Below are 24,911 nucleotides of genomic sequence, written 5' to 3'. Positions count from 1 at the left end.
TTTTCAGGACATTGAAGACATTTAAAACAAACAGGTGACAAGCCACCAGTGTATTTTTCTCTTGATTCTATTTCATTTCAGATGTTATTTTCCTGATGTTTGCGGCGTGTTGGGATGGTCGCTGTCAGGCTGGTCGTGACGTTACGCCACCGAACGTGTAGTCTTAATCCCTGCAGCGCATGAACGGTCAGATTTATCTTTGACGGCTAATCTGACCGCTATTAAGCGCAGCGCTTAACAAGGCGCCTCAGGTGTAAAGTCGCGATCCCAAAATAGTCATGTGACACTGTGTGCGTCTCTCTGGAGGATTAGCATTCCTGTTTTTACACACAAAAAATTGAACGTAAATTTGGCCTTGCCAGTTTACATCTTGGCAGCATTAGCCTCTGAGGTGAGAGTTCACCTGATCAGCCACCGCCAGATTTAGCCTGGCTGCTTTGCTCCCGCGTTAGCGAGGCAGAAGATGGAGGCAGGCGGATTAGGTTGCACAGTGACCGAGGTTGGCTGGAGGTGAGATCGGTGTAACGGATCTCCCAGCAGGAAGGAAGGACTCCGGACTAGGTTTCAAACCATCAATAACCCCAGAACGCCTCAAAGAATCACGGAATCGCAGTGACGTGTTTTATCGCACGAAACGGTCACTTGATGGAGCATGCAAGTGTGACCCCGAAGAGGTGGTGGGGGTGCTCCAGCCTGTGGGCTTGCAGTGCTTCAGACTAGAGGGTCTCCAAGTCCCAGTGAGTCAGGGTGACTCAAGTTTCTGCCCTGGGAGGAAGTGAACTCATGAAATTTCAAGTCACTCGGACTGTTGACCAGGTTTTACTGAGCGTGGTCGAATATGTCGTGATTGAGTCGGTGCTAGAGTGGTTTCCCCATGGTCCTAGTCCCTACATTTGTGCCACCTTTGAGACTGCAAGCTGTCCTGAATTTGATTTAGTGTCCAACGCTTTGTTGTGCAATCCACACCCTGAACATGACGAGTGGTTTTATTAGACCTTTCAACTGAACTGAGAGCTGCTCCCAAAAAACTTTCCCATTTGCTCCGGTCCCCTCAGAGAGTTTTCTGATTGTCTCTCCGACTCGCGAGACTGAAAATGAGCGTTTGATTGACCCCGGGGTGTTTGGGAGTCCAGCACCAACAGCAGCACTCAATAACACTTGTTCTATTGACGAAAGGCCAGGAATCATTCCCAGAGTGTGTTTGTGTGTGTGTGTGTTTGTGCACTCACCGACTGAGAGCTTCTTTGATGAGTGTGTTCCGGATAAAAAGACAAGAAGAGACAAAAGATTACGTACGACTGTGTTTCTGTCGTCGACTCAATATCACAGAGATTTAAAGTGCTCTCTTTGATGTTCATCATTTCGGCTTCCGAAACATTGTCGTTGCAATTATTCTCACAACAGCAAGTTAGCTGACACAATTCAACTCTGGAGCCTGGAAACAGACATAAGATGATTCTTATTCAGATGGTCGACGTGACAGTGCTGCAGTGGAGGAGAGAGTTGGACCACCAGGGGGCAAACACTATTATGTTACCGATTTTTATTTTATATTTCTATTTATGTTGGTTTCAGGCCATAGAAACATAGCTTAAAATTTGGGTTCGATAATTATGCAACCACTCGCTGTTGAAACTTGAGATATGAACTCTGCAGAAAATCTGAAGTTGATTAATACAAAACTTTATCATAAGAATTGTGACCCAAAGTTTTTTTTTTAGCAAAAACTCAGGAAAAAGAAATACTATAAACAAAGAAAATAAAAGAACAAAAAAAAACTCGATTGATGTTAGGAACAAAAGAACAAAGCAAAAACAAAGAAATGACTTAAGTAAGGAAAAGGAAAAACAAAAAAGCAAGTGAAGCAAAACCTTTGCAGTAAATATGAAAGTCTAGTTGATGGTGATCTATGTGGATGACAAAACTGGTGAATAGAAAATAAAACAAGAAATTGAGAATATAGAGCGCACGTTTGTCCAAGAAATAAAATAAATAAAAGTAAATTATTAAGTTGACCAACTTCAAAATAGCAGTAGTTTAAAGAAGAGCTGAGAAACCATGTCAGCTGTCAATCAGCGGTAACAGATAAATCTGATCTCCGTTCGTGGACCTCGTGACGACTGATGGACGGTCGTCCGCTTGTCATTTACCAGAGGAAATGAACCAAATTCAGCTTCTAGAATGAAGAGATGCACTTGTCCACTGCTGAAGCATGTAATGGGAAACACTGGCTGCCAATTCACCCGTTCACGCCGCCTCGCCGGGTCAAGGACGCGCGTTCTAAAACCTGAGTGAATGAGGATGATGGTGGTATCAATCAGGCGAGTGCTGGGGGGAGGAGGGGTGAGGCAGGGGTCAGGGGTGTCATCTGTGTCTGGCAGTGCCTCCTCAAGTCACCGGCAGCCTGTAGACACGCCAGTCATGAGACGCGGGAGCTAAATATAGACGTGCGCAGCAGCGGCTGAATGAAGCAGAGGCAAAGTTATCAGAGAATCACATTTGCATTATTTCCTTCCCTTCATCTTTCATTCTGCGTCCCGACAGAGTGAAGCAACAAACTCCCACTGCTCCCGGAGAGTCTGCCCGCGAGTCAGCCCCTCTGTTCCCCAGCATCGTACCTCCAACTGGAGCTGTCAAGCCAAGCACTCATTAGCCCGACGCTAAATATAGGAACATGCCATTCACATAGTTTGCATCATGTGAGCACTTTTATTACTTATTATTATCAGCAAAAATAACAGCCTTAAGTTGAGCATGTCGACATGCACTGACGAGACATAACATTACGACCGCCACCAAAGGAGTCAGTTTGAGGTCCATATAACTCCATTTTATTCTGGGCAGCTTTTGATGTTTTTTTTTTTTTTTTTTTTTTTTTTTTTTTTTTTTTAACATTTTTTAAACAGTTTGGCTTTAACAGATGGAATAAGTGAAGAAAGCTGTTAACTTGATCTATCAAGAGTCAATATGATTGTCATGTAGTCATAATATTAGTGCAATATACACCGTCTAGACTTTGAAATGAGAAAGAACCAGCCACAAAAATATACAAATATTTGTCATCCTGGTTGAGGCTTCATTTATGCTGACTCATGTTTGAAAGAGCAAAAGCTTACTAGCATTACCATAATAGTAAGCTTCCGTCGGCGAGCTAACAGAGTTAGCATCAACTTTTTTTCACTTCATCTTCGTGGTGTCTCCCAAACCGTTGACCAAAGTGACAGGAACCGTGTGAGCGAAAGCGGCGTCTGTGTTGAGGATTCATGTCTTTGAGTTACGAGCGATCACTCGCCCTCATGAGCGAGTCACATCTCAGTAATTTGTTGTCAGGTAATCAGACGAGAGCAATTTAAACTTCCCAACTCGTTATTCTATTTCGCAGTCATGTGAGTAATTACCGCAAACAAAAAAGGAGCCCCCCCTCCCCTTCACCCCCCTTCTGTCTGTGTTTAATAAAAGGCCACAAAAAGCCAATTATGAGCCGTTTGATTCGCCAGCCGCTGAGTCTGACAATGAAAAGTCACCAGGGTCCGGGCGGAAGCTAAATTAGGATGCAGATCAATGGGAATCATTATCTCACGCTGTTTAATCTTTATTTATTGGGTTTTTCAGCACCAAACTGTTTCACATTCACAGAGATAATGCGCGGACAGATAAAAAACATGGCGGCGCAGGTTTCCCTCTCGACGACGAGAATACAAATGTTCGTCACGTCGAAGTTTTTCTGTTTCCTTTTATCTCGACCAGAGAGATAACGATGAGGCAACCTCGTGTATAATGCAAATATTTGTTTCAGTGCGGGTGAATAGGCTAGTGCAGGTAGCCAATCAATGTAGTTAATCTGAACTGTCTGGCTGAAGCCGGACACGTTGCTGTCAATACGCTCTTAGGTTGCAGTAACGTCAGGAATGTGCTACAACGCCCGACATGAAGGCCCGGATTGGACAAGTCGGGATCAAAGGATGCATGGCTCAAGATATTTACAAGATATGGGCCTAGTGATACTGAGCATGTATTGATACAGAGCTTACGATACCCGACTCGATAGGAACTGACCAAATACGTCCAAAACAAAACAAACCTCGGCACATTGCTTGCCTCGGGTTCTTACGTAGCTCAATTCAAGTACTGCTAACAATACTCAACTTGAGGCCCAAGTGTCAATGGGATTCATACAAGAGTTGAGATATGGTACATATGTAGTTTGAGGATTTGATACTGGCTTTAATGTGTGTGGCACGGTGGGACAACTGGATATAAGAAGTCCTTATCAAATATGAAGTCACTCGCAGTGTTGCCTGTTGCTTTCGCTGCAGATTTCCTGGATGCTATTCAGTCGGTAGTAGTCAGTAGCAATCGAAGGTTGACACATGAAAAGAAAACTTTGCAACAGCCAGACCAAACCAACTACCATGTAGCTTGAATGAGGTTGTGTTTGGAAAAGTGGAAATGAATCTGCGACATCGATATTTCCGACACGACTCCGGGGCTTTTTGATTCACTTGACTGTGGAGTGACTCTACTGGGATCTTCCAAAGGTGCCATTTATAAAGCACCTCCTGTCAAAGTGACCTACAAGAAAGTGAGTGTTAACGATAGGATTGGGGGGACATTTCACCAAGTCCCGAGTCTGGCACCGCGCCTTATATCTTCCATGTCACATGAAAGGTGATTACGGCCCCTCATGTGGCGCCGCTCATCACCATTTCTCAGCCGCGTGTGCGCTGCTCCGTCACTTAACCTTCACACGCGCACCCCCAGACCCATTTCCTAGATTACCGTCTTTCTCTGAGCGGCGTTTGAGCCTGCGCTTTGGGTCAAGCCAAGTTCAGAAAGTAAGTCGTGTGAAGTGAAAAGTGCCAAGTTTGCATTAAGAGTGCCGCGAAAGCCGATGAATCAAACCATCCCGCTGTTCGATGACAGCTGACGGATCAATATGTCGGCCATTTAAAGGGCTAGCCTTAGTCACTAATGTGCATCTCTTGTCTTAACTGTTGTGAAGGGAATAATACAAATTTGATGTACAGCTGTGCAACATCACAGGTGTGTTTTAGGCCTCAGTCACATCAACATTCTTAACAACTCTTTCAGTGACAAGCAGACGGTATTGGATTGGTACGGACCGATCCTTGAGGCTGCAGTATCGGATGTGAAAAAGTGGTATGGAGACATCCCTAGTCGGACGTCACTAATTATGAGCCTTGTAGTAAGCTAGGCAGCATTGTGGCACCCTCGTAACAAGTTTTGCATTAAGCATTGTAGCTAGGTTTCATGCAGTGACCCACTTGACATTGTGAAACAGTTTCTTCTTCTTCTCTCAGGCGACAGCATGAGACATGATACCTGCACCAAGCTAGGTATCATGTATATTAAGGTACAAGTCGTACTGCATCAAGGTTTCTGAGCTGCAGTCCGCAGGAACTGTAGTGGACGTAGCAGCTGATGCTAACAGATCACAAGTCGAGAGGTGTGTGGTACTGAATCTAATCAAAGCGTAAATGAGCAAGGTTGATTGACGAGAGGATCTCAGAGGAATCCCCGTCGTGTCTGTAGAACCTCCGAACCTCAGGTTGTAGAGCGAGAGCTCCGCTAGCTGGATGTAGATGGATGACGATGACGGCTTCATCCTCTCTGTTCTTCCCTCCCAGCGTGTGTGTGACCTTGTATGGTGCTGCTTCTGCCACGTCTGTGTGTGTGTGTGTGTGTGTGTGTGTGTGTGTGTGTGTGTGTGTGTGTGTGTGTGTGTGTGTGTGTGTGTGTGTGTGTGTGTGTGTGAGTGAGTGAGTGAGAAGGGAAGTCTGGAAAGTCCAGAAGTCTGGCGAGGACTCAACATCACATGACAGGCTTGTGACTGTCATTTACATAAGGGAACAAGTGGTCAGTGGAAAGTGGAGCTGGGCAGTGGCGGGGCAAGTCAATTCAGGATCTAGTACTGAGTCTGAGTGAAATAACAAAAAAAGTTATCAATGGATTTCAATGAAATTTTCAAGACATGTTTGTGGTCGTTTGGGCATCAGATGGTTCTGGTTTGGTGGATTCCTGGATTACCATGTGAAAGACTTGACTCTGAGGGAGCTGAGGAAGTCGAGGTGTCTGGGTTGCTCGTAGCCTGTCCCCTCAGATGCTCCAAACCCACCCGAGAGCAGCAATCTCTCAGGAGGGAGGAGCTTTAACTGTAGGGCATTGACAGTCACTTGTGGTTGGAAACAAGTTGCTTGGTGGAGGTCTGCGCTCTCCAAGTGCTTTCTAGTCATTTAAAGTAGTGAAGTTTTCAACTGGTTTCTGACCCTGCAAGAATATTCCCGGGGTCTGCCCAGGGGCCTCCTCCCAGTTGAACCCCTCAGTTGTCTACGGGATACTGGATGACCAAGTCTCGAGTGAAGGGAGGAAGGATGGATCTGCTAGTCACTGAAAGAACGAGATCCCAGATTCAAGCAGCTGGGAACTGCTCGCCGTTGCTGTTGTGCTGAAATCCTGAGCTGAGTCGTCAAAGACTCTGAGTAGAACGAATGATTCCCTCTGTAGCTGTGGAGCATCTTGACCTATATCTCCTCCAGTTTATGAGTCAGCTTCGTAATTTCGGCTGTTATGTGGTGTGTGTTTGTGTGTATGCCCAAGGAAACAGACCAGCAGAGTGGCACGCTGCAGCAGCGAGCGGCCTTTTCCTTCCACCGCTCGCCCACGTGCAGCGCGGCTATTAATAGCTCGGCTTTAATGTGCGATCGTCCCCGCAGCCTCTGAACAGGCCGCGAGGCTTCTCTGCTGTTACCGGGGAAGGAATCCGCCGGATCGTGAGAATCTGCTCCCCCGGCGTCGCTCGTGTGAAATCCTTCAGTCTCTGAAGATAGAGATGGTTCCAGCTGCTGTGGAGACTCATGTCATCCTTCCGTTGGTGGACGCGAAGGCACAGTGCGCTGTAGTACCTCCTCTTCACAGGTGGGGTCTGTTTCTTGATGGTGGTTTGGAATCGTGTCAAGATCAGCGCTGTGGAGGTTAAGAGTCCAGCTGGAGCCCTCGAGCTGCACCTTTGCCTGCAGATGCAGCAGCGACCATATCTCCACCACCTGCGGGTCATAAATCATCTTTGCATTTGGGTCGAGTGTAATGGGCTCGGATCAATTGGTGGAGACGATTCCAACTATTCCGCGTGTGGCCAGTGGAATCAGAATGAGTGATGCACTCCCTCTCAGAGGAAGTCGGGTCAGACCCAGTTCAGAACCTGATCACGACCAGGAGGTGTGAAGTCTGAAGGAAATATCTTGCAGACGACGAGGTCTGAGCTCAGACACTGGCGCATCCGCTCGTCGCACGTGTCGCGAAGAACAATCGGATTAAAGCTGAAAATAAACGTAGCGTTTCTTTGAAGTGAGAGAATCGCAGCACTCGAAGGAACGCCGCGGTTCACCCGGAGTTTAAAAGGCTTATCAACAGAAATTTATTGTCGAGAGAGCGAGGCGATGTAATTGGGGTCAGAGCTGTGAAACGTGCATCCAAAACTCAGCCCTGACCTTTGACCTCTCTGTATATATGCCAGCAAAACAAAGCTGCTCATTATCTGCCGGCTTTGCTGAGAGACAGTGGAATATGGAGGACCAGGTTTCCGACTCCCCCCCGTCCTTCCCAGGAGCAGCTTCCGAGTCTGAAATCCACTTTGGTTCAGGATCTGTTGTTTTGGGCCTCATAATTCTACCAACTCATTTTTTTGATATAGTTGATAGTTGACTGTTTTCAATCAACCTTGGGTTGAACCGAAAATATGTCCACTAAGTTGCAAAAATAGAAAGTCTTTTTGATTAAAATAAACAAATTATGGAAAAATGCTCAGACACTTCAGTGAATAAAACATCTCAGAGGAAGTAGGTTGGGGAAAATGATCTTTTATTAGACAGTTAAATTTAGAACAAAGACTCAAAACAAAACTAGTCGTAGTATTCCTGCCATAAAAACAAGTTTCAGTGTAATAATTTCCGTCTCTGAAAAGCCAAGAACAAATAAACCGACTATAAAACAAAAACGATAATGTGTTGAATGTTGATGATAGAGAGTGAGTCGAGCCTGTGGCCGAGGTGGCTCTTGACTCATGGGTTAATGTGTGGTTCTTGTTGGTGTGTGTCCTGGTACCTGCAGGACATACTAGCCAATCACACACCTCCCAGATCAAAGGTCAGTCTGATTGTCATCTGATGAATACTAAGTTTAAGCTCAGAGGGAGGAAATCAGAGCTGTGCTAGACAGGTCTCTCTTTCTTCAGTGAGTCAGCCGCTCCTTTGTTCACGGTCGCCCGGCGTTCGCCGCACTTGCTCGACGTTATCGTCGCTGCCGAGGAGGAAGCGGCGCGGAGACGTGTGAGACTCAGTGATGCCGCTTCCTGTGTGAGATAGCAGGAGGGCTAATCTGACCCATCAGTGACCAGCGTGTTCAGGGGGACGTGTTGGTCATGTTGAGGAGGGAGGGATGGAGGAGGAGCGGGGACGCAGGAATCAATCAGCCTTGGAGTTTATGAGCGAGGGGGATGGATGGAGGGAGGAGGCGTGATCAGAGAGGAGGCGATGGTCCTGATGTGGTCTGGCTTCTGGTGCACAGTGATCATCTGGCTAGCATGGCGCTTCCTGTTCCCCCCTGGACGAGTCTTTATTCCCACTAGTCACTTGTTAAATCTTGTGTTCGGCCACTTCCTGCTTGCGTTCCACATGCCCTTATTTTTCAGGGGCACTTCCTGTTTGTTCTCATGGTCCTGCTAATTCCCAGCTATGGTGAAACATTATAGACATGAAACTCCCGTGTTGACTAGTCAAGAACGTTGGCTAATCTCCTTGGGTCGTCGCGATGCTAGCTAGCAGCAATTGACAATTTAGTTAGCGTCTGCTGCAGACATGGCGACCACACATTGTCAGTCAGGTGGTCGTAATGCATCTTTACTTCTGCTGGCATGCTGCTGTAGCCGACCACCGGAGGGCACTGAGGAGATCCAGCAGGCAGATTTGGTTTGTTTTGGTGTGGAATCCAAATGATGCCTGAAGATGACGAGGAGTGTTGGAGGATGAGAGGAGAGACGGGAGGAGGAGAGCGATGAAAGAAGTGGTGGCAGAAGATGAAGGGAAGAGGAGAGAGGAGGGACGTGTCGAGGATGCACGTGAGGAGGATGTGAGCTGCATGCTAACAACGCTCTCTCTCTCTCTCACACAGTCACACACACACACCTGCGCGCACACACGCCAGCAGGTTGATGAAGCGATGGGAGGGTCTAGCAAAGGGCATCACTTCCTCCTTTTCTCCCCCCCTCATCCCTTCTTCTCCACCACACCCTCCCCTCTTCTTTATCGCTGCCATCTTTCTCAATTCCCTCTCTTCTGGATCTTTCACCCCTTCGCTCTCTTCACCTCCTAATGCTCTCATCCATCTCTCTCTGCTTTCATCTCCATCCCGGGGACTCCTCCTCCTGCTCTCCTCCTCCTCCTCTTCATCCCTCCATCTTCTCCGTGCTTCTTTGAAGCAGCTCCACTGTAATTCCAGTTTTGAACCGTGGCCCGTGCCGCTCGTTTCTTGACCCAAATAAACAAATAAACATGGCGAGAAGAGGCCCCCGCAGATGTTGAACCTTGTAAAGCAAACTGCTTCACGCTGCCTTCGTTAAACTAACTAGCTAACGGGGAGCGTTCCACTCAGCTCCACCTCGTCTCACAAGTTTCCCTCTTTCTTCGCCCGACATCAGTGGTGCCGACAGAGCCCCGCCCTCAGGACCATAGCCAACCCTCATCTTCCCCCACAAGGTTCAGGAAACGACCCAGCTCAGTTCTGTGAGAAGCCGACAGGTGGAACTGGTCGACCCTGTCTGCTGAAGGGACGCTACAGTGTGGAACTGGTTCGGCCATGTTCCCTGATCGCTCACACAATAGCACATTCACGTCCTGTTATTCATACACACACGCACACACCCTCTGAGCAAACCTTCACCCGCTGGATCGTTGTAAAATACAGTTTGATGTCTTCCTCTCCCGATGGCTTCCTCCTCCTTCGGTCTCCGGAGACACGTCCTCCCAGGCTGAGTCACGTAGACACACTTCCTGCTCTGCTGCCGGCTCAGTTGCAGCCGTGTGGCCAGCCTGCAGACCACATGTGCTCTGCTTTTAATCACCACAGACTCTTGAGAAAGCTCCACTTCTGCAGCTCGGGCGACGGAAATCCACGTCACAGCTCTTTCCAGTGAATTTAGTGAGTCCCTGGAGGGACACCAGGAGCTCCTCAGAACTTCTGTGGTACTTCAGATGTTTGTTGAGGAGGCTCTGGGCAACATGCGGTCCGGGGGCCTCGGGAGGCCCTTGAATGATGCTGTCGGGCCTTTGTGAGGTCCCTGAGGAATTGGTTGTCCAACATGACAGTCAAGTTAACTTAGGTTTGGGGCTCTTGAGTTTCTATCAGGACAGAATGTGAGATAGTGTTTCCATGATTATGTCCAAACCCTGTATTTACTTGTTGAACATACAGTTTTTGTCAGTATTGATATTTAATTTTTGCATACTTGATATTGAAAAACAAATCAGTCATTTTTATTTTGAATCTTGAACTTGCTGTGAATATTGTTATTTTCCCCTCCAGAGTGGCTCATCTTGATGTTTTGCTGCGTCGTCATACAAGGATAGTGGAATATGAGTCATTGTTGTTAGCATGTTAGCCTGTGACAGTTGACTTGAGCTCCCGGACGGTAACTACAAGTAGCCGAGCGGCTAATTCCACTCATTAGCACTGTACTCCGACGACGGCGAGCTAATGATGCCACGACTCTTGCTGGCTGAGAACGATGGCAGGCCTGATGGAAAACATTCGCTGTGCTACCAGAACACGTTTGTTTCTAATCCCGAACCCTGCTGAAGTGAACGCCTCGATTGGTTTCGCTGTCGAGCCTCTCGGAACATGCAAGACTCATTATCTGTAATGAGCCGGCGCCGCTCCAGAGAGACGGTGAACTGAGTCATCACACGGAGCCAAGCGCAGGAGCCTCGGAGAAAACCCTGAAATCAGCCGGCGGAGTTTGAACTCGCTGTGAGACGGGATGGCTGTGCGCTCCTAACCCGACTCTCTTCTGCCTGCAGTATGGGGAGGAGGAGGTGTGTTCGGACCGCTTGGACTTCCCGGACATTGACCTCTCCCAGCTGGACCCCAGCGACTTCGACAGCGACAACTGCCTCAGCGAGCTGCAGTGGTGCAACGACCAGTCCACGGGCACATCGCCGACCTCCATCCACTACAGCACGACAGACGAGCTCTTCGAGGTGAGACTCCACTGCACCTGTTTCATATGTGATGACTGTCTTGTCCAGCAGGGGGTGGGCTGAAGAGCGCTGGTGTTTGAGTCACATCTGAGTGACTCAAGTGAATCCTCTCACAGACACGGTTTCTCTGTGACGCCTTGTCGTCAGAGCGACAGGACTCCTGAAGAGTCTTGCTGCATCCGAGGCGTAAAACTGCTGTAATGGTTTGCTTGTGAAGCTGCCAGTGTTTGCTTTGCTCCTGGCAGCGAGCGCCAGTCTGGGTCGGGTCTCATCTGCCAAGGAAGTAATTCCCCCCATGATGATGTGTAACGTGATGATAGTGGCTGTAGATCATGTTCCCACTCGAGCCAGTTGGCCGCGCCACAGAGGCCGTCGCGTCATGGGACTGATGGACACCAGCTCACCTTTCCACTTCATCTGGGTCGGGACAGACAGTTGTCACTCGGTGAACCAAAGTGAGGAGAACCAGGGTCAGACCTGCTTCCTGTCCAACCCCCTGAAAGCGACTTGTGCTGTGCGAGTCAGTAACTCGCCAGCCTGTTCAGCTTTCTCTGAAGAGCACACACTTGCACTTGATTGACTTGTGAGGATCCGACTCACTTCCTGTCACGGTTAACTTCCTGCGTCAGTCATCAGCTTAATGTGTCGGAGGTACCCAGAGTCACCCAGCAGTGTGGACTCTGGCTCATCCATGGCTTGATGAGCAGTGCCAGGGTTCCCCCGGGGCGCCCTCTGGTGGACACCAATGTCACCGCATCTTAAACTTCATCATGAACACCAAATGCACCGCAAATCGGGAACTGGAAACAGTTGGTTTAAACGGCGGCGTCTCCATGTTTCCCTTCAAGGTTAATCTTGCTGTGCCATCGATCCCACGCAACATGAAGCCGGCGTCAATGCGTCGCTGTAAATAAGTGGCATATTGACGGACAGTGAGACGCGGGACCCCACCACCCCAGACGCCCCCCTTCCTCCTCCCCTGCTTATTACTCTATTTATTAGCGTGTTCGCCGGCAGTTTCGGGCCGATCAATATCATACCGGCGCAAATACGAGATGACTGGCACGGAAGCCGTTCCAGACTTACGTATTCATGTGTTTTTTTAATTTCATGCAGATGTGACACTGCGCGCCCCAAAATCTACATTTTAATTAAGTCGCCGCAGTTTATCTTTCCTCCCACTTTTTTAAGCGACGGATCATGCAAATGACAGCCGAGCGCGAGTAAACAGACCCGCAACTGCAGGGCGCTCATCGGAGTGACTGAAGATCTTTCCTCCTGCAGGAAGTGTTGCAGTCAGGAAGGTTCAAGTTTTTGGCAGAACGCTGTCGTGTTGTGTTTTTGATTCATTTTGATTTATTTATTACCTTGTGTTTTTATTAATGGACAGTCGTGTTGAGCCATTTCACATATTAACTGTATTGACAGCTAAGTAAATGTGGGTAGCAAAGACAAAAAAATAAACCTATGTATAAATGCTAAAAAAATCATACTCTCAAATTTTGAAAAAAACTCAATATTTTTTAAAAATATAAATATATCAATAAGATGACTGAGATCATTAAAGACATCTATAATACAATTTTTGAAAAAAATAAATGTGAAAATAATATTATATTACAAATAAAATGCAATATGTAAATAAAAAAATGATAATTTATGAACAACAAAAACAATAATCCAAAAAATGTTAGTTGAAAAAAATTGTGTAGTTAGTGTAGAAATGTGAGCTAATAAATGAAACCTTGGGTGAAAATAAAACTTGACTCTAATGGAAAAAAGTCAAGAAAACACTGAACAAGATACAATGTTTGGGTTCTGGGTTCGGGTGGGTGAAGTCCCCTGCCCCTGGTGTGATCTGAAGCTGACCCTGACCGGCCTCTCGCTCTCCCCCTCCAGATAGAAGAAGAGCATGCGGCACTGCTGGCCGCTCTCACCCTGGACGGGATGGTGGATGGTGAGGTGGGCGGGCTCTCGGTCTTCCCGGCCCTGGAGGAGGAGCCCAAGGACGAGGAAGAGGCGGGTCTCGCTCTCAGCCCCGAAGATCTCAGTCACTCACTGGGCGCTCACACTGAAGACCTCTCTCTAGTAAGAGACGCCTCCAGATCGATACAGATGTTGTGAAGTGTCTCGGGCTGATGTGGAAGTGTTGCTTGTGTGTGACAGTGAGTCAGAGTCCCCCCTCCCCCGTCCTCACACTGGGTGCCTCTCTGCTGTTCCCTGAATCAAACTTCTAGGAACTGACCTTGTTTTTCCTCCCCTGCTCCCCTCCTCCTCCCTCTGCTGCACCTGATCTCCCTAAAATCTGCATCACCACCGGTGCCTCTTCTTCCTCCCCTTCCTTGCTCCCTAATTGAATCGGAAAGCTGGAACGTAATGCAAAACTTATTGCTGCTGTCCAGATCAACGGCGTCCGAGAGGCGCTCGCCACGCAGCAGCCGCGGACAGCGGCCATCAGTGCTGTGAATATTCAGAGGTGCTGCTGCGGTGCTGAAGGGCAGCAGGTCATGGGTTCACGCATATCAGCGATGAGGCTAGTTTAAAGGTCGGCGATGTTATCGCGCATTGATCCAACATCAGAGTCTGGAAACAACAAAGTTAACTTTCTTTCAGCCAAAAGATTACGACCACGAACAAGTCTCAACCTGCTGTGGCGTCAAAGAGTGGTCTTGTGCTCATGTCATCATGGACAATTAATAATTCAAGTGAAGACACGTCACAAACAGAAAAAAGCATATGTAAATAAATTTTGACGTCTGCAGAAATCCTCTTCGCCCTCCAGCAACTCCGAGATGAGCCGTGCGAGAGTGGAACCCACGCTCATCTCGTGTTTTGACTTCAAGCCTTCAAGGTTGATCCGGTCATGTGTCTGCTTGTTTAGCGTCTCAACACAGAAGCCATGTGGTAGATAAACGCTGAGGTTCTGGTGTCAACAGAACCTTTAAGAGCGGCTCCAACAGCAGCCGTGCAACCTCCGACTGACCCTTCACTGCAGCTACACGACAGTGAATTAACCTTTAGTATGTGAGGAACAGATGAGCATCAGCTCCCTCAACCAGCTTTTTTATGTGGAGTGGAGTCTGAAAATTGAAGCTGCACCTCCAAAAAAGTGCAGAGCCTGGAGACTGCATTTCACTCTGTTGGTTTCTCCTCTTGTCTCTTGGTTCTGACAATCTAAATAGGTCAACCAGGGCTCTTTCTGCGTGAGGGGGCTCAGTCATCTGAGACATGGAGTAGATCTATCAGCTGTCACGGGTTATTCTCGCTATCTCCACGGAGGTCTTGCAGGGAATAGAACCAGCAGCCCTCGGATGTGATTCATTCCATCCCTTCACATGTCCTTGATGTACTTTTCGTATTGCATTGTCGAGTTGTCGAGGTCCGTTCTTGGTGCCGTACAAACCTCAACTGTGTAACTCAACACCGCATCAGTTGTGAGAACAGGTCATGGGCGACATTCGACAGGTCATAGTGTTCTGGCTGCTCAGTGCGCACTGAAAAAGATGAGGTCTGTCCTGGACTGCAGACGGGCGATCTAGCATAATCCACTTTACGTCCATAATCTCATTTTTGGAAGCCAAAATCACGGTTCATATGAGATTAATCAAAGATCCTCCATTTGCTTTCAGAGAAGATCTTTGTTGCTCCTGCCGGAGCGCTCGCTCTCTTCTCACGAGTCCAGACTCGTTTGAGATTCTGTGTGTGGAGTATTCCCAGGGGTCCGGGGTCTCACGCTGGACCGCCGTGTTTGAACCCCCCTGCAGGCTCTGTTTTCATCGTCTACATTAGCAAGCTGACGTTCACTGGCTCAGGAAAGCCTGCTGTAATGACATTATGCTGTTTAGAGTGTGTGCGTGTGTGTACATTTCATCTATGTTCCCATCAGCTGAGTGCTTCCAGTCACATGACCGCTCATCTGTTGACATGTGTGCGCTGGTTCCCTCTCCTGGTGACGAGTGGAACTGCGTCTGTCCTGGGCCAGCGTTTCCTTCTGTTGACACTGCATATGAAGCAGAGCGAGGTTCTGAGAGCGAAGGCTCTTGAGACGCTCTTGATGTCCGAGCATGTGTGTGTTCCTGCTGGTTCTCCCGCAGAACAAGGCCTTCATTGAAGTCATCCAGAGTGTTTGAGGAGCCCCCCCAACCCCACCCCGAGGGTCTCTCAATGCTCCACACAGACTGGAACCTTCAGTCTCCTCTTGCGGAGCTGCCTTCGCCCCCTTGTAGCAGTGCTGGCGCCCAACAAAGGGGCCCATTAATGAAGCCGCCGCTCCGTCATTTGACCCAGATAGTATCCCGGGGCCGGAGCCAGGCTCTGCGGGGCGATAATGCATCGCTCATTATGGCCTCAGGACTGCCATGCCGGTCGCTAAAGTGAGATAACATGAAGGTCTGGGAAGGCCTTCTGATGAGGACCTTGTTCGCGAGCGAGAGAAGGATCTTCAGTTGTGAGATGAGCTGTGGGCGGTGGGTTCCTCCTCTCACCTGTCCCCCGGGAGAGACTGGCAGAGGAACTGCTGCAGTTGAGTTGACTGGGTGATCTGGTCAGGAACCTCGCTGGGGAGATATTGACCAGTGGAGGAGGCCCCGGGGCAGAGCCCGGCTCTCACCTGTGATCTATAACTCTGGCTTTTTTTAACTGATTCCAGTTTTGTCGCCTCACATTTTGGGGTAGCCTGCAGCCGCCTCCTCTCCATTCCCACCACATCTGTATTTTCCACCTCATCCTCACCGGAAGCAGCGCAGCTTAGCGCCGGGATTTTCTCTCTAAGCTGATTTGTATCAGCTGATGGCCCCGTCATGAAGCCGGTGCGCTGCGATGAATGGATGAATAGACAGATGAAAGAGAAGGCAGCAGTGGCATAATGCAGATTTGTTAATATCTGTTTGAGGGGTAATTCCCCGCCATGGATTCCTGCGCTGCGTCTGAATAGAGAGGTGACGGCAGGAGAGAGGGAAGGTGGGAATTCTGGAATTCTCTGGGATTAGAGAGGAGGATGTGAGAGAGAGAGAGTGAGCGGGAGGAATGAGGAGTGTCTTCTTTAACTGACATGTTTAGAGGTCTAATAGAGTCTTCATGAGATCCAGGGTGAGTCCTGATCTACTGGTGGCTGGACCTCCAGTCCATAGCTTGCTAGAAACTATGTGAGGTCATGGGAAGTGCTTTCACCATCACCAGGTTGATGGGCCCAAAACACAAGTGATCTCATGAAGCGGCTGGTCGGAAAACATGGCCGACCAACTAATGCGTGTTTTTCTCCCCAGCTGAGGCAGCTGCTCCTGACTCCTCCCAACGTGCCCACAGGCAGCGACGGCCACAAAGACGGCTTTCGGACGCATCGCTACAACAACAGAGGGTCGCACCTACGGCCCGTCCGACCGCTTGTGAAGGTGAGGGGCAGTTTCGGGGAGGTCAAGAGGTCACAGCACGTGTCATGTTGCAATAAAATGTTGGAATTATGCAGAAGACATTTGAATCAAATGAAGTTTGATTGTAACTCAAACAACAGTGATAAAACTATGAAATTCCATAAAAATAAAAAAAAGAAAATACTTCATTTAATACAATTTATGTGTAGATAAAATAAAATATATAAAATTTCTGCAATAAGAATGAAAAAATATACATTGATTAAAATTCAACTAAAAAAACGAAGTCCCTTTAAAGTATTATTAAATGCCATAAACTGCTGTATAAACTGTTCAACATGACAACAACATTGGTTCAACTTTTGAAAATAAAATAAATACACATAGTTATATCACATCATAATCCAAACAGTGAAAAATCCAAGAAGCCAAATGTAAATAATACACGGTGCTAGTGTTGTGGAGAAAGTGATGAGGGATTCATTAAACGTAATCCAGCCGCAGCCACGACTCGCTCGTCTGTCTTGACTGAGAGCTTCCACGTCACCTCGTGCTCCGGCTTAACCAGCGAGGACACGGTGCACCGCAGACAGCGGTGCGCGGATAAGCCGGGCCTGGATCTGTCACCCTGGCGGGCCTCGGCGTGGCAGATGGTGAGAGTATTGACTGACAGGGCAGAAGGGCAACAGTGAATCATCGGCTCTTCTATGAGTAATATGGAAGCAGACATTTCGGTGCAGCTGCACAATGAATCATCGCTCAGACTCGGAAGATTTAGTGCCGCGCTCTCCTTGTTTCCAGGAAGGGAAGCTGAAGACGCCGGTGCGTCTTCTGGACGCCCCATTTTCCAATAAATATTAATGGGTCGACGAATAAAAGCATCTTCAGAAAGTGTGTATTTGTAGCAAAAGTACCTCGTTGCAGGTGACTTAAGAGTCTCCTGGATGCACGTCCCCTTCACCACGCGTCTCAGTCCGAAGTTCAGTGTGAAAGTGGGCGGGGTCGGGTGATGATGACATCACATTGTCTTTTCACTTCCGAGTGGGACTCATTCATTCCTTCACGATATCAAATATGGGGGTTTTGCTTGTGCATCGGAAGTTTGGCCCCAGAACATCCGAGTGTACCTTTGGGGTAGAATCATAGGAGTAGCCCAAGTTGAAGTCTAGCGACCTGGGATTGCGAGGCCGCTGAGGTCTTCTTCTGGTTCTGCAATTGGTGACTTTGTGTTCTGACCTGACGTCTGTCTGCCCTCACCTCTAGTCGGACCCCCCTTTGGAGCGGAAGCCTCGGGCGGTCCGTCCAGCCGGTCGCCTCTGTACAGAGCTGCACCGCCACCTCACAACCGCCCGGGACTCCGAGGACACCCGGACCCCTGAGACAGAGGAAGATGAGGAGGAGGAAGAGGATGAGGACAGCGAGTCTGAGGAGGACGAGGAGGAAGAAGAAGAGTCTTCCAGCAGTGAGGTGGAGGCGGCCGCGGCCCCGGTCGAGCCCCCCAAACCTCAGTTCAGCTCGGAGAAGGAACTGCACTCGGTGGTGGAGCTGATCACCTACATGCACACCTACTGTCTCCCCATGCGCAAGCAGCAGGGCTGGGAGCGCAAGGACCGCGAGATACAACGGCACCGGGCGCGACCTGAAACTTCCCGGCCCACTTCCTCCAACACCAGAGTGGTCCTGGTGGGCGGTCCCAGCACGAGCTCCGGGACGACGAGCGCCCCGCGGAGACTACCTTTTGCCAGGCGGAGGGAGCAGAAGGCCGACTCGCTTCTCTGCGAGCTCCTGCAGCAGAGCAGCTCCTACGACGTTAGCAAGCCTTACAGACTGCACAGCCCCCCCTACTCCCACCCCCACAGCCCCAGCAGACTGACTCCCTCTGCCACTAAATCAACCACCACCCTGTCCCCCAGCTCACCCAAACCGGAGCTCCATAAAGACTCCTGTTCTCCCAAGAGAAGAGCCGACTCTCCTGAGGTTTTTTTGGAGATGCCCGAGGACGGCGGCTCGTTCTCAGTCCGGCGCTCGCGACGCCTGGCCTCGTTCCCCAGCCGCTTCGCTAAGAGACTACGACCATCGCGGCAGAGGGAACTGGAGTTGAAGCTGAGGGAGGAGGGGGACGAGAGGCACCTGGGGGTAAAAGTCTTTCCCACCCAAGCTGGCGGCGGGACCACGACGGAGACGTTAGTGGAGAAGCTAACAAGTGAAGAGAGTGCTATGGAGAAATCCTGCGGCCACAATGGTAATTGAAGAACAGCCACGTGGGTCAGAAGGTTCTGATCCGAGCTAACGCTGTCTTCCTTCTGCAGAGAAGCGCTCCTGCCTCTGTCTGCCGCTGAACCCCAAAACCACCAGGTGAGCACTCGCACTGAGTCGTTGCTGCTTATCGAGAAATGGCGCTGGTGTGTACTCCATCCCAGCTACACAGGGTGACGGTCATCCACGCTGTCGTCAATTAGCATGTTTTCGTGGGAGGAAAGCGGAGTGCAAATGTCTGCAGAGTTCAAGTGCAGCGCAGAATAAAGGTCAAATGAGCCAGTTAAGCAGCGCATCCCTCAGTGCTCTGTGATCCTCCCTGCCTCGCGAGCCTAGGCTCCGTGTGTGAGGGTTTCTGCAAGTGCTGACCCACTTCTGAGGGAGTCTCTGATTGTACGCACCAAAGTTTCTAGTCTGATTGAAGCAGGAATGATAGCTGCTCCTCAAAAAACCTCAGGTGATCATCACGGGATGATGTCACCAGGAACCAGCAACCTTTAACCTTGCGCTGCTTTCACTATACAGTAAGAGATGTAAGGCTGTTCAATGTCTGGACTCACTTAGAGAGAGGAGCTCAGTCCTCCAGGAGAGACTCGGAGGAGAACCTCGGGAGGTTTCAGGAGAGACAGCGTGTTTGGTGTAAATGTATTTTCTTCTTATCGGTCGTCACCTGGATTTATTTGCTCATTCCAAGTCCACCTTTGTTGACAGTCTGATGTTTTCTGAGTAATTTGCCTTAATGTGCATGAAAGGCCTTTCAGGTTCCACAAACGTTTCCCTGGTAACCAGGTGTGATTGAGAGGGTGAGATGCTGTCCTCCTCCATCTGCTGCCTGTGATCAGGTGTAGCGTTACGTGTGCAGCCATCATCACAAATGCAGCAGTCATTAATAGAGCCGGCGCTAATCACGGCGACAGCTCGTGAACAAACGCCGTCCTGCCGCTAATCTGTCACTGGGAGTGCTCTCTCATATTTATTTGATTTCCACGTTTCCTCGAACGGGAGGTAGAGCGTTCCGCCCGGAGCCAAATCCACTCTGCAGCGCCTCTTTCTTCCGCGGCAGAAAGAGAAAGGAGCCAGAAATAGAAGAGAGCAGAAGAATAGCAGAAGCTGCACATGGCTGCTGCGATAAGAAGCAGCTGCAGAGCCGTTCAGCGGGACTCTGCTGCTCCAGTCTGGAGGGGAGGGCGCGCGCTCTTGTTGGATCATGCTAGCGTGAGCGTCCACGTCTAACCTCTGTCTCTGCTCCCACAGTGAGTCACAGTTCAGCAGCAAGGGCTTCGAGCAGACGCTCGGAGTGGATCTGTGCGGCACAGCAGGTAACGCTGACGTCTCCGCTTCATGAGCGGTTCCACCGCTTCAGGAGATATAAAGAAATTCTAGATTTTGAAAACTAGATTTTTTTTAATCGAGAATAAACACAAAAACATATGAGTCGTGTTCATAAATGATGAGTCATGCTTTTCTGAATGACCATCATAAATTAGTTGCATATTTGATTCATTTTTAAATTAGATTTTCTTTGCTTAATTTTTCGCCAAGAATAATTACATTTTAATTAATTTTTAACTGAAAATAAAAGCATTCTCGGTAACTCACAATAACACATCAAAACGATTCTATCGTAAAGTGCTCAGATCAAGTAAAGTATAATTGCAAATAAGAGATTATAAAAAAAGTTTTAATTTCATTGGAATTATTCTGTCAAAAGGCTCTATTTAAAAAAAATAGTAAAGAATACTGTAAAATTAAACTACAACTTTTGCTGGCAATGTCTCAACTAAATGATGAAAAGAATGAGTTGTGTACAGAGGTTTCACAGGTCAAATCTTTCAGGAAACCGTTGATCATAACGTGACAATGTTTGAGCTCAGACATGCTTCCTGGTTGTGATCATGTGACTCATCTCTCCAGGTCTGACTCCTCCCACCACCCCTCCTCACAAATCCGTTGAGGATGAACTCTTTAAGCCAGCAGAGGGCGGCAAAAGCGGCGGTGGCTCAGGAGGCGGCGGTGGCGACTCGATTCTCTCCTCCCCTAATGCGGCGTCCCGGAGCTGGCTGAGCCGCGTGCAACACCAGCGGAAGCTTCCAGAGCAGACGGAGCTCTACGCGCAGCTGCGGCGGATGGGCCAAGCTGGCGATGGCGAGACGCGCAGGAGCTTTGGCGACCACGACTACTGCGCGCTCAGCCTCGGCGAGAGCCGCAAACGCAGCGCCGCCATCCTGGGTGCCATCTTGAAGGCGCAGGGTGGCAGGGAGCGAGCCGGCACGCCCGAACCCAAACCGGCTGTCGATCAGGTCCTGGTGGAAGAAACCTGCGAGGAGAACGCGGACCCTCTGGTGGCGCCCGATGTGACCGAGCTGGAGGAGGAGCAAACTGTGATCGACGAGATGTTGACCGACTTCCAGATGTTGGAGTCGACGCCGCCCACCTCGGAGGAAGAGGCGGAGCGCTCCTCCGGGTCGCGCTCGCCCTCGCCAGTGCACCTGTGCCCCGACTCTCCAGCAAGCAAGACGGACTGCAGGTCAGTGAGGAGCGCTTGACTGACTCTGCAGCGCCACCTGGTTTCCCCTGCTCACTCATTGTTCCTCTCTTTCAGCGAACACTCGGAGATCTGCTCCGACGACAAGCCGAGCAACAAAGATATGCTGGACGAGGTGAAGATCTTCTTCAAACACGCGCACACACTGCAGCAAATACTAATAATAGACCCCCAGAAGGGACACTGTGTCTCCCTTTGCTGCTCCACACTTCACTTCCTGTGTCCATCTGTATCCCATAATGTCCTCACTGTTGCCATGGTTTCTCTGTTGCCAGGACGACTGCCAGCTGTTGTACATCCACAACCTGCCCAGCAGCATGACCCAGAACATGCTCAAGAAACGCTTCCAGGTTTTCGGCAAAGCGGAGGACTGCAAGGTCATCTTCTGCAACGAGTGAGTTCCACACTAGCGCTGCATCGGACGCACTGGACTGGCGTGTCGGGAACTGTTCTTGTTTGAGTCAGCGCATTTTGCCAGAGTCCACATCCAATTCTTTTCTTTTTACATATTTTCATTTACGGGCAAATTTTCTGTCGGCAATAACCCAAAACCTTAAGACCTAAAATGGAGTCTCAATTGTTGTCACCACATCTGACTTAGAGAACTGCGACTGGTTTTGCTGTCTAGAGACGCGTCAGGTTCTTGTGCGAGTCATATCCTGAAGCTGGAGCGGGGAGTGAACTGAGGATGGCGGTTAGATTGAAGGACTCGGTCGCGCGGAGCTGCAGCTCACGTTATTGCTGTGCGTAAGCTAATGCTGTCTTCTGCCAGCAGGGAGCGCTGCGGCGTGATAAAGATCCGTCAGTCAGAACTTCAGCGGCACTGGAGGGACCGTGATATTTTCCCGGCCAGCCAGCGGAGGCTCTCCAGGAAGCGCTACATCGACCTGGGTAAGGGAAACGTTCCGCCCGTCAGCTGGTCCGAACCAGGACTCCTGAGTGATCAGGTCTCTCTCTCTCTCTCTGGCAGACGAAGCGGGTCCGGGTCCAGTCAAGAGCAAGTACGATGCACTGGACTTTGACACTCTGCTAAAGGAGGCGCAGAAGTCCCTGCACCGCTGACTGGCCAGCCTTACCGAGCCCGCAGCCTCCGAGAACCTCTGAGCAAGGCCACCTCGCAAATGTTTACATTTTTACCATTGGAATAACGATAAGGACCTTTTTTTTTTTTCCTCACCGGAGGATACTGCGTGAAGCCCAGGACGCCAGCGGGAGTCCCGGCGAGGAGGAGGTACCAAGACTTGAAACGGCGACGATAGACAATTGTGATACTGCTGATCAACAATAACGACTAAAGCTGCTGCTTTCCCGTCTGTGTCAGTGACGTGGCGTCCTCTCGCCCGCGGGCCAGAGAGAGCTCTGTAGCAAATCCTTGCTATCTTTGCGTTCGCATTGGTCCTCGTGGTGTGTTTCTCTGCGTGTGTGTTCTTGTTCTATTTGTTTTCTAAGAAAAACTAGAAAATACTTCCGGCGACGTTTCGTGGTCGTCAGAGCCGGGGGGTTACGACAAAAAAAAAAAATCCCTGCTTTTGTTTTTTTTTTTTTGTTTTTTTTGCGAAAACTTGTGGATGTTCAAAACTATCGTGTGTAATGGACAAACGGATATAAGAACTTGTAATCACCTGACTAATGAAAACGTTTACAAATCTGACGTGAAGAAGAAAACAAATCATATTTCTTTTGTAATTGTAGTGCTTCCTTGATTTGATCTATGCACTGTACGGAGGTTAGCGCTCCGCTCTCCTCCCTTTTTCAGAAACTCAAACTCTGCCACTTCGGTTTTTCGGCTAATGCTACTGGTTGCCGCGAGTTTCGATGTGGATGCATTTTTACATCAAAGACCTTTAGTGCGATGTGGAAAGGACATTTGTCATGTTGAAAGCACTTCAGTTTATTCTGCCAAATGTTCTGAGAAGAAACAGAACAAATAAGTTCAAGGTAGCGGGCTAAAATCAGTCGAAATACTTCACTATCACGATCACTAAATAATGTAACAAACACAACACATAGCTTCCTGTTCAGTGAGCCGTATCATTATGACCACCTCCTCAATACTGTGCTGTACCGCTCATGCTCTGTTGGTAGCGGTGTGTAGCTCTTAAACGTCTACTACTACTGGCTACGTTAGCTTTGGCCGTCCTGTCACTATATTACGAATTTGACCTGTACTAATCGATGTTTTATGTCACGTCAAACCTTTAGCTCGAACGGTGTTAGCGACATATGGAGTAAAACAACTCGTAGTGAAAGCTAGCGTGTAAGAAATCGTCTGTCCTACTGCGATATACACTAAATATCGTGAATGTTGCTGTATAAAGTGTTGTGCTAGTGTTTGTAAGCCAATGTTATGTCGCACCTTCGGAGAACAAAAAAAAAACGAACAAAAACAAAATGCCAAATGTATCGATAAAAATGTAGATCATTTCCACGCCGACTAAAGGTCTTTCATGTAACGCAGATACAGACGTGTTTCCGCCTACAGAAACCTTAAACACCAATGCAACAGTTATTGTTTACACTCGGACGGCTGCGAGCGGCGCCAACATGGGGGAAGAGACACAACAACCGTCGGCACTTTTCACACTGAACTTCAATTGAACGAGCTATCGCGTTTATTCAAGACATCCTCTCTACCGCAGCTTCCCACGACTCACCTGTGCCACAGCTAGCAGCTAGGCTAACCCCGTTCAGTCAAATGGAATGTACTTGCAAAGTTTTGAATGTAACCGTGTCCCTCCCCCATCGTCGCCCGCCCGAAGATTGTGACGCTTTTCTTGGTGCTTGTAAATTCTAAAGGGTTAAAGTGGTTAGCCTGATGCCTCGTGATGCAACCAGTAGCGTCAGTCGTAGGAAAAAATAAAAATAAAAAGGGAGAGCATCCTTGTGCGGCACTTGCTCAGCACCAAATGGGGACCGGTTTGAATTCGGCGCAAGCGGTCTGCGAGCATCACTATCAGCGTGTCTGTACCAGATTCTCAAAAGTTTGACTTGGACGGAAGCATGACAGAACGTTTGTCGCCTGGAGGTACAGTATCAGCATCGCTACCTCACACCCATCCGGATGCTCTTCCCGATAAACGGACACCCACTTCTGTTTTTCCGGCACCACGACGTCACCCAAACTCTTTACTCGCCTCACTAAGGTTTTCTTTGAATGTGTCCGGTTCCTTGGAGTCTTGACCGTGTGTCCTTGTGTAACTGTTTGTCTTTGTCTCGTGCGTGAGTCGGACACTGCTAGCGGGTCGGCGAGGAGCAGTCGCGGAGGTGTAGCTCGCCTTCGCCTCTCCTCGCCTGGGATTTTTTGAAACACAACTATGTCTCTATCTTAAACTGTATCGCTTCCTGTCTGTCCGCGGGTGCGAGGCCTTAGCGGTCCGTCCCGCCGGGAAAAAAAAACCTGGCTCCCTTTTTCGTTGACGGATAATCTCGCTCTCTCGTAGTTTATCTATCTACTCCTCTGTAACACACAAA

General features: G+C 49.0%; 1 protein-coding gene across 2 annotated transcripts in view; it reads left to right on the top strand.

Moving 5' to 3' along the window:
- The window catches only part of ppargc1b (peroxisome proliferator-activated receptor gamma, coactivator 1 beta), a 59,644-nt gene extending 36,530 nt beyond the window's left edge, over positions 1-23,114 (top strand). Inside the window, exons 2-12 of one of the 2 annotated variants that reach the window (XM_053879491.1) lie at positions 11,091-11,270; positions 13,170-13,358; positions 16,535-16,660; positions 17,903-18,881; positions 18,949-18,994; positions 20,150-20,214; positions 20,810-21,422; positions 21,498-21,555; positions 21,716-21,834; positions 22,216-22,331; positions 22,411-23,114. In XM_053879491.1, coding sequence (XP_053735466.1) covers positions 11,091-11,270; positions 13,170-13,358; positions 16,535-16,660; positions 17,903-18,881; positions 18,949-18,994; positions 20,150-20,214; positions 20,810-21,422; positions 21,498-21,555; positions 21,716-21,834; positions 22,216-22,331; positions 22,411-22,502 — 2,583 coding nt within the window. In that variant the 3' untranslated portion in view covers positions 22,503-23,114. Of the gene's footprint in view, positions 1-11,090; positions 11,271-13,169; positions 13,359-16,534; positions 16,661-17,902; positions 18,882-18,948; positions 18,995-20,149; positions 20,215-20,809; positions 21,423-21,497; positions 21,556-21,715; positions 21,835-22,212; positions 22,332-22,410 lie in introns of both variants that reach the window. The other variant, XM_053879490.1, reaches the window with a different exon arrangement.
- The last annotated feature ends 1,797 nt before the right edge of the window (positions 23,115-24,911 follow it).

Source organism: Synchiropus splendidus, chromosome 11 (assembly GCF_027744825.2).
Source record: "Synchiropus splendidus isolate RoL2022-P1 chromosome 11, RoL_Sspl_1.0, whole genome shotgun sequence".
Taxonomy (NCBI): Eukaryota; Metazoa; Chordata; class Actinopteri; order Syngnathiformes; family Callionymidae; genus Synchiropus; species Synchiropus splendidus.
The sequence above is the reverse complement of the archived record's forward strand: the minus strand, read 5'-3'. Positions and strand labels throughout refer to the sequence as shown.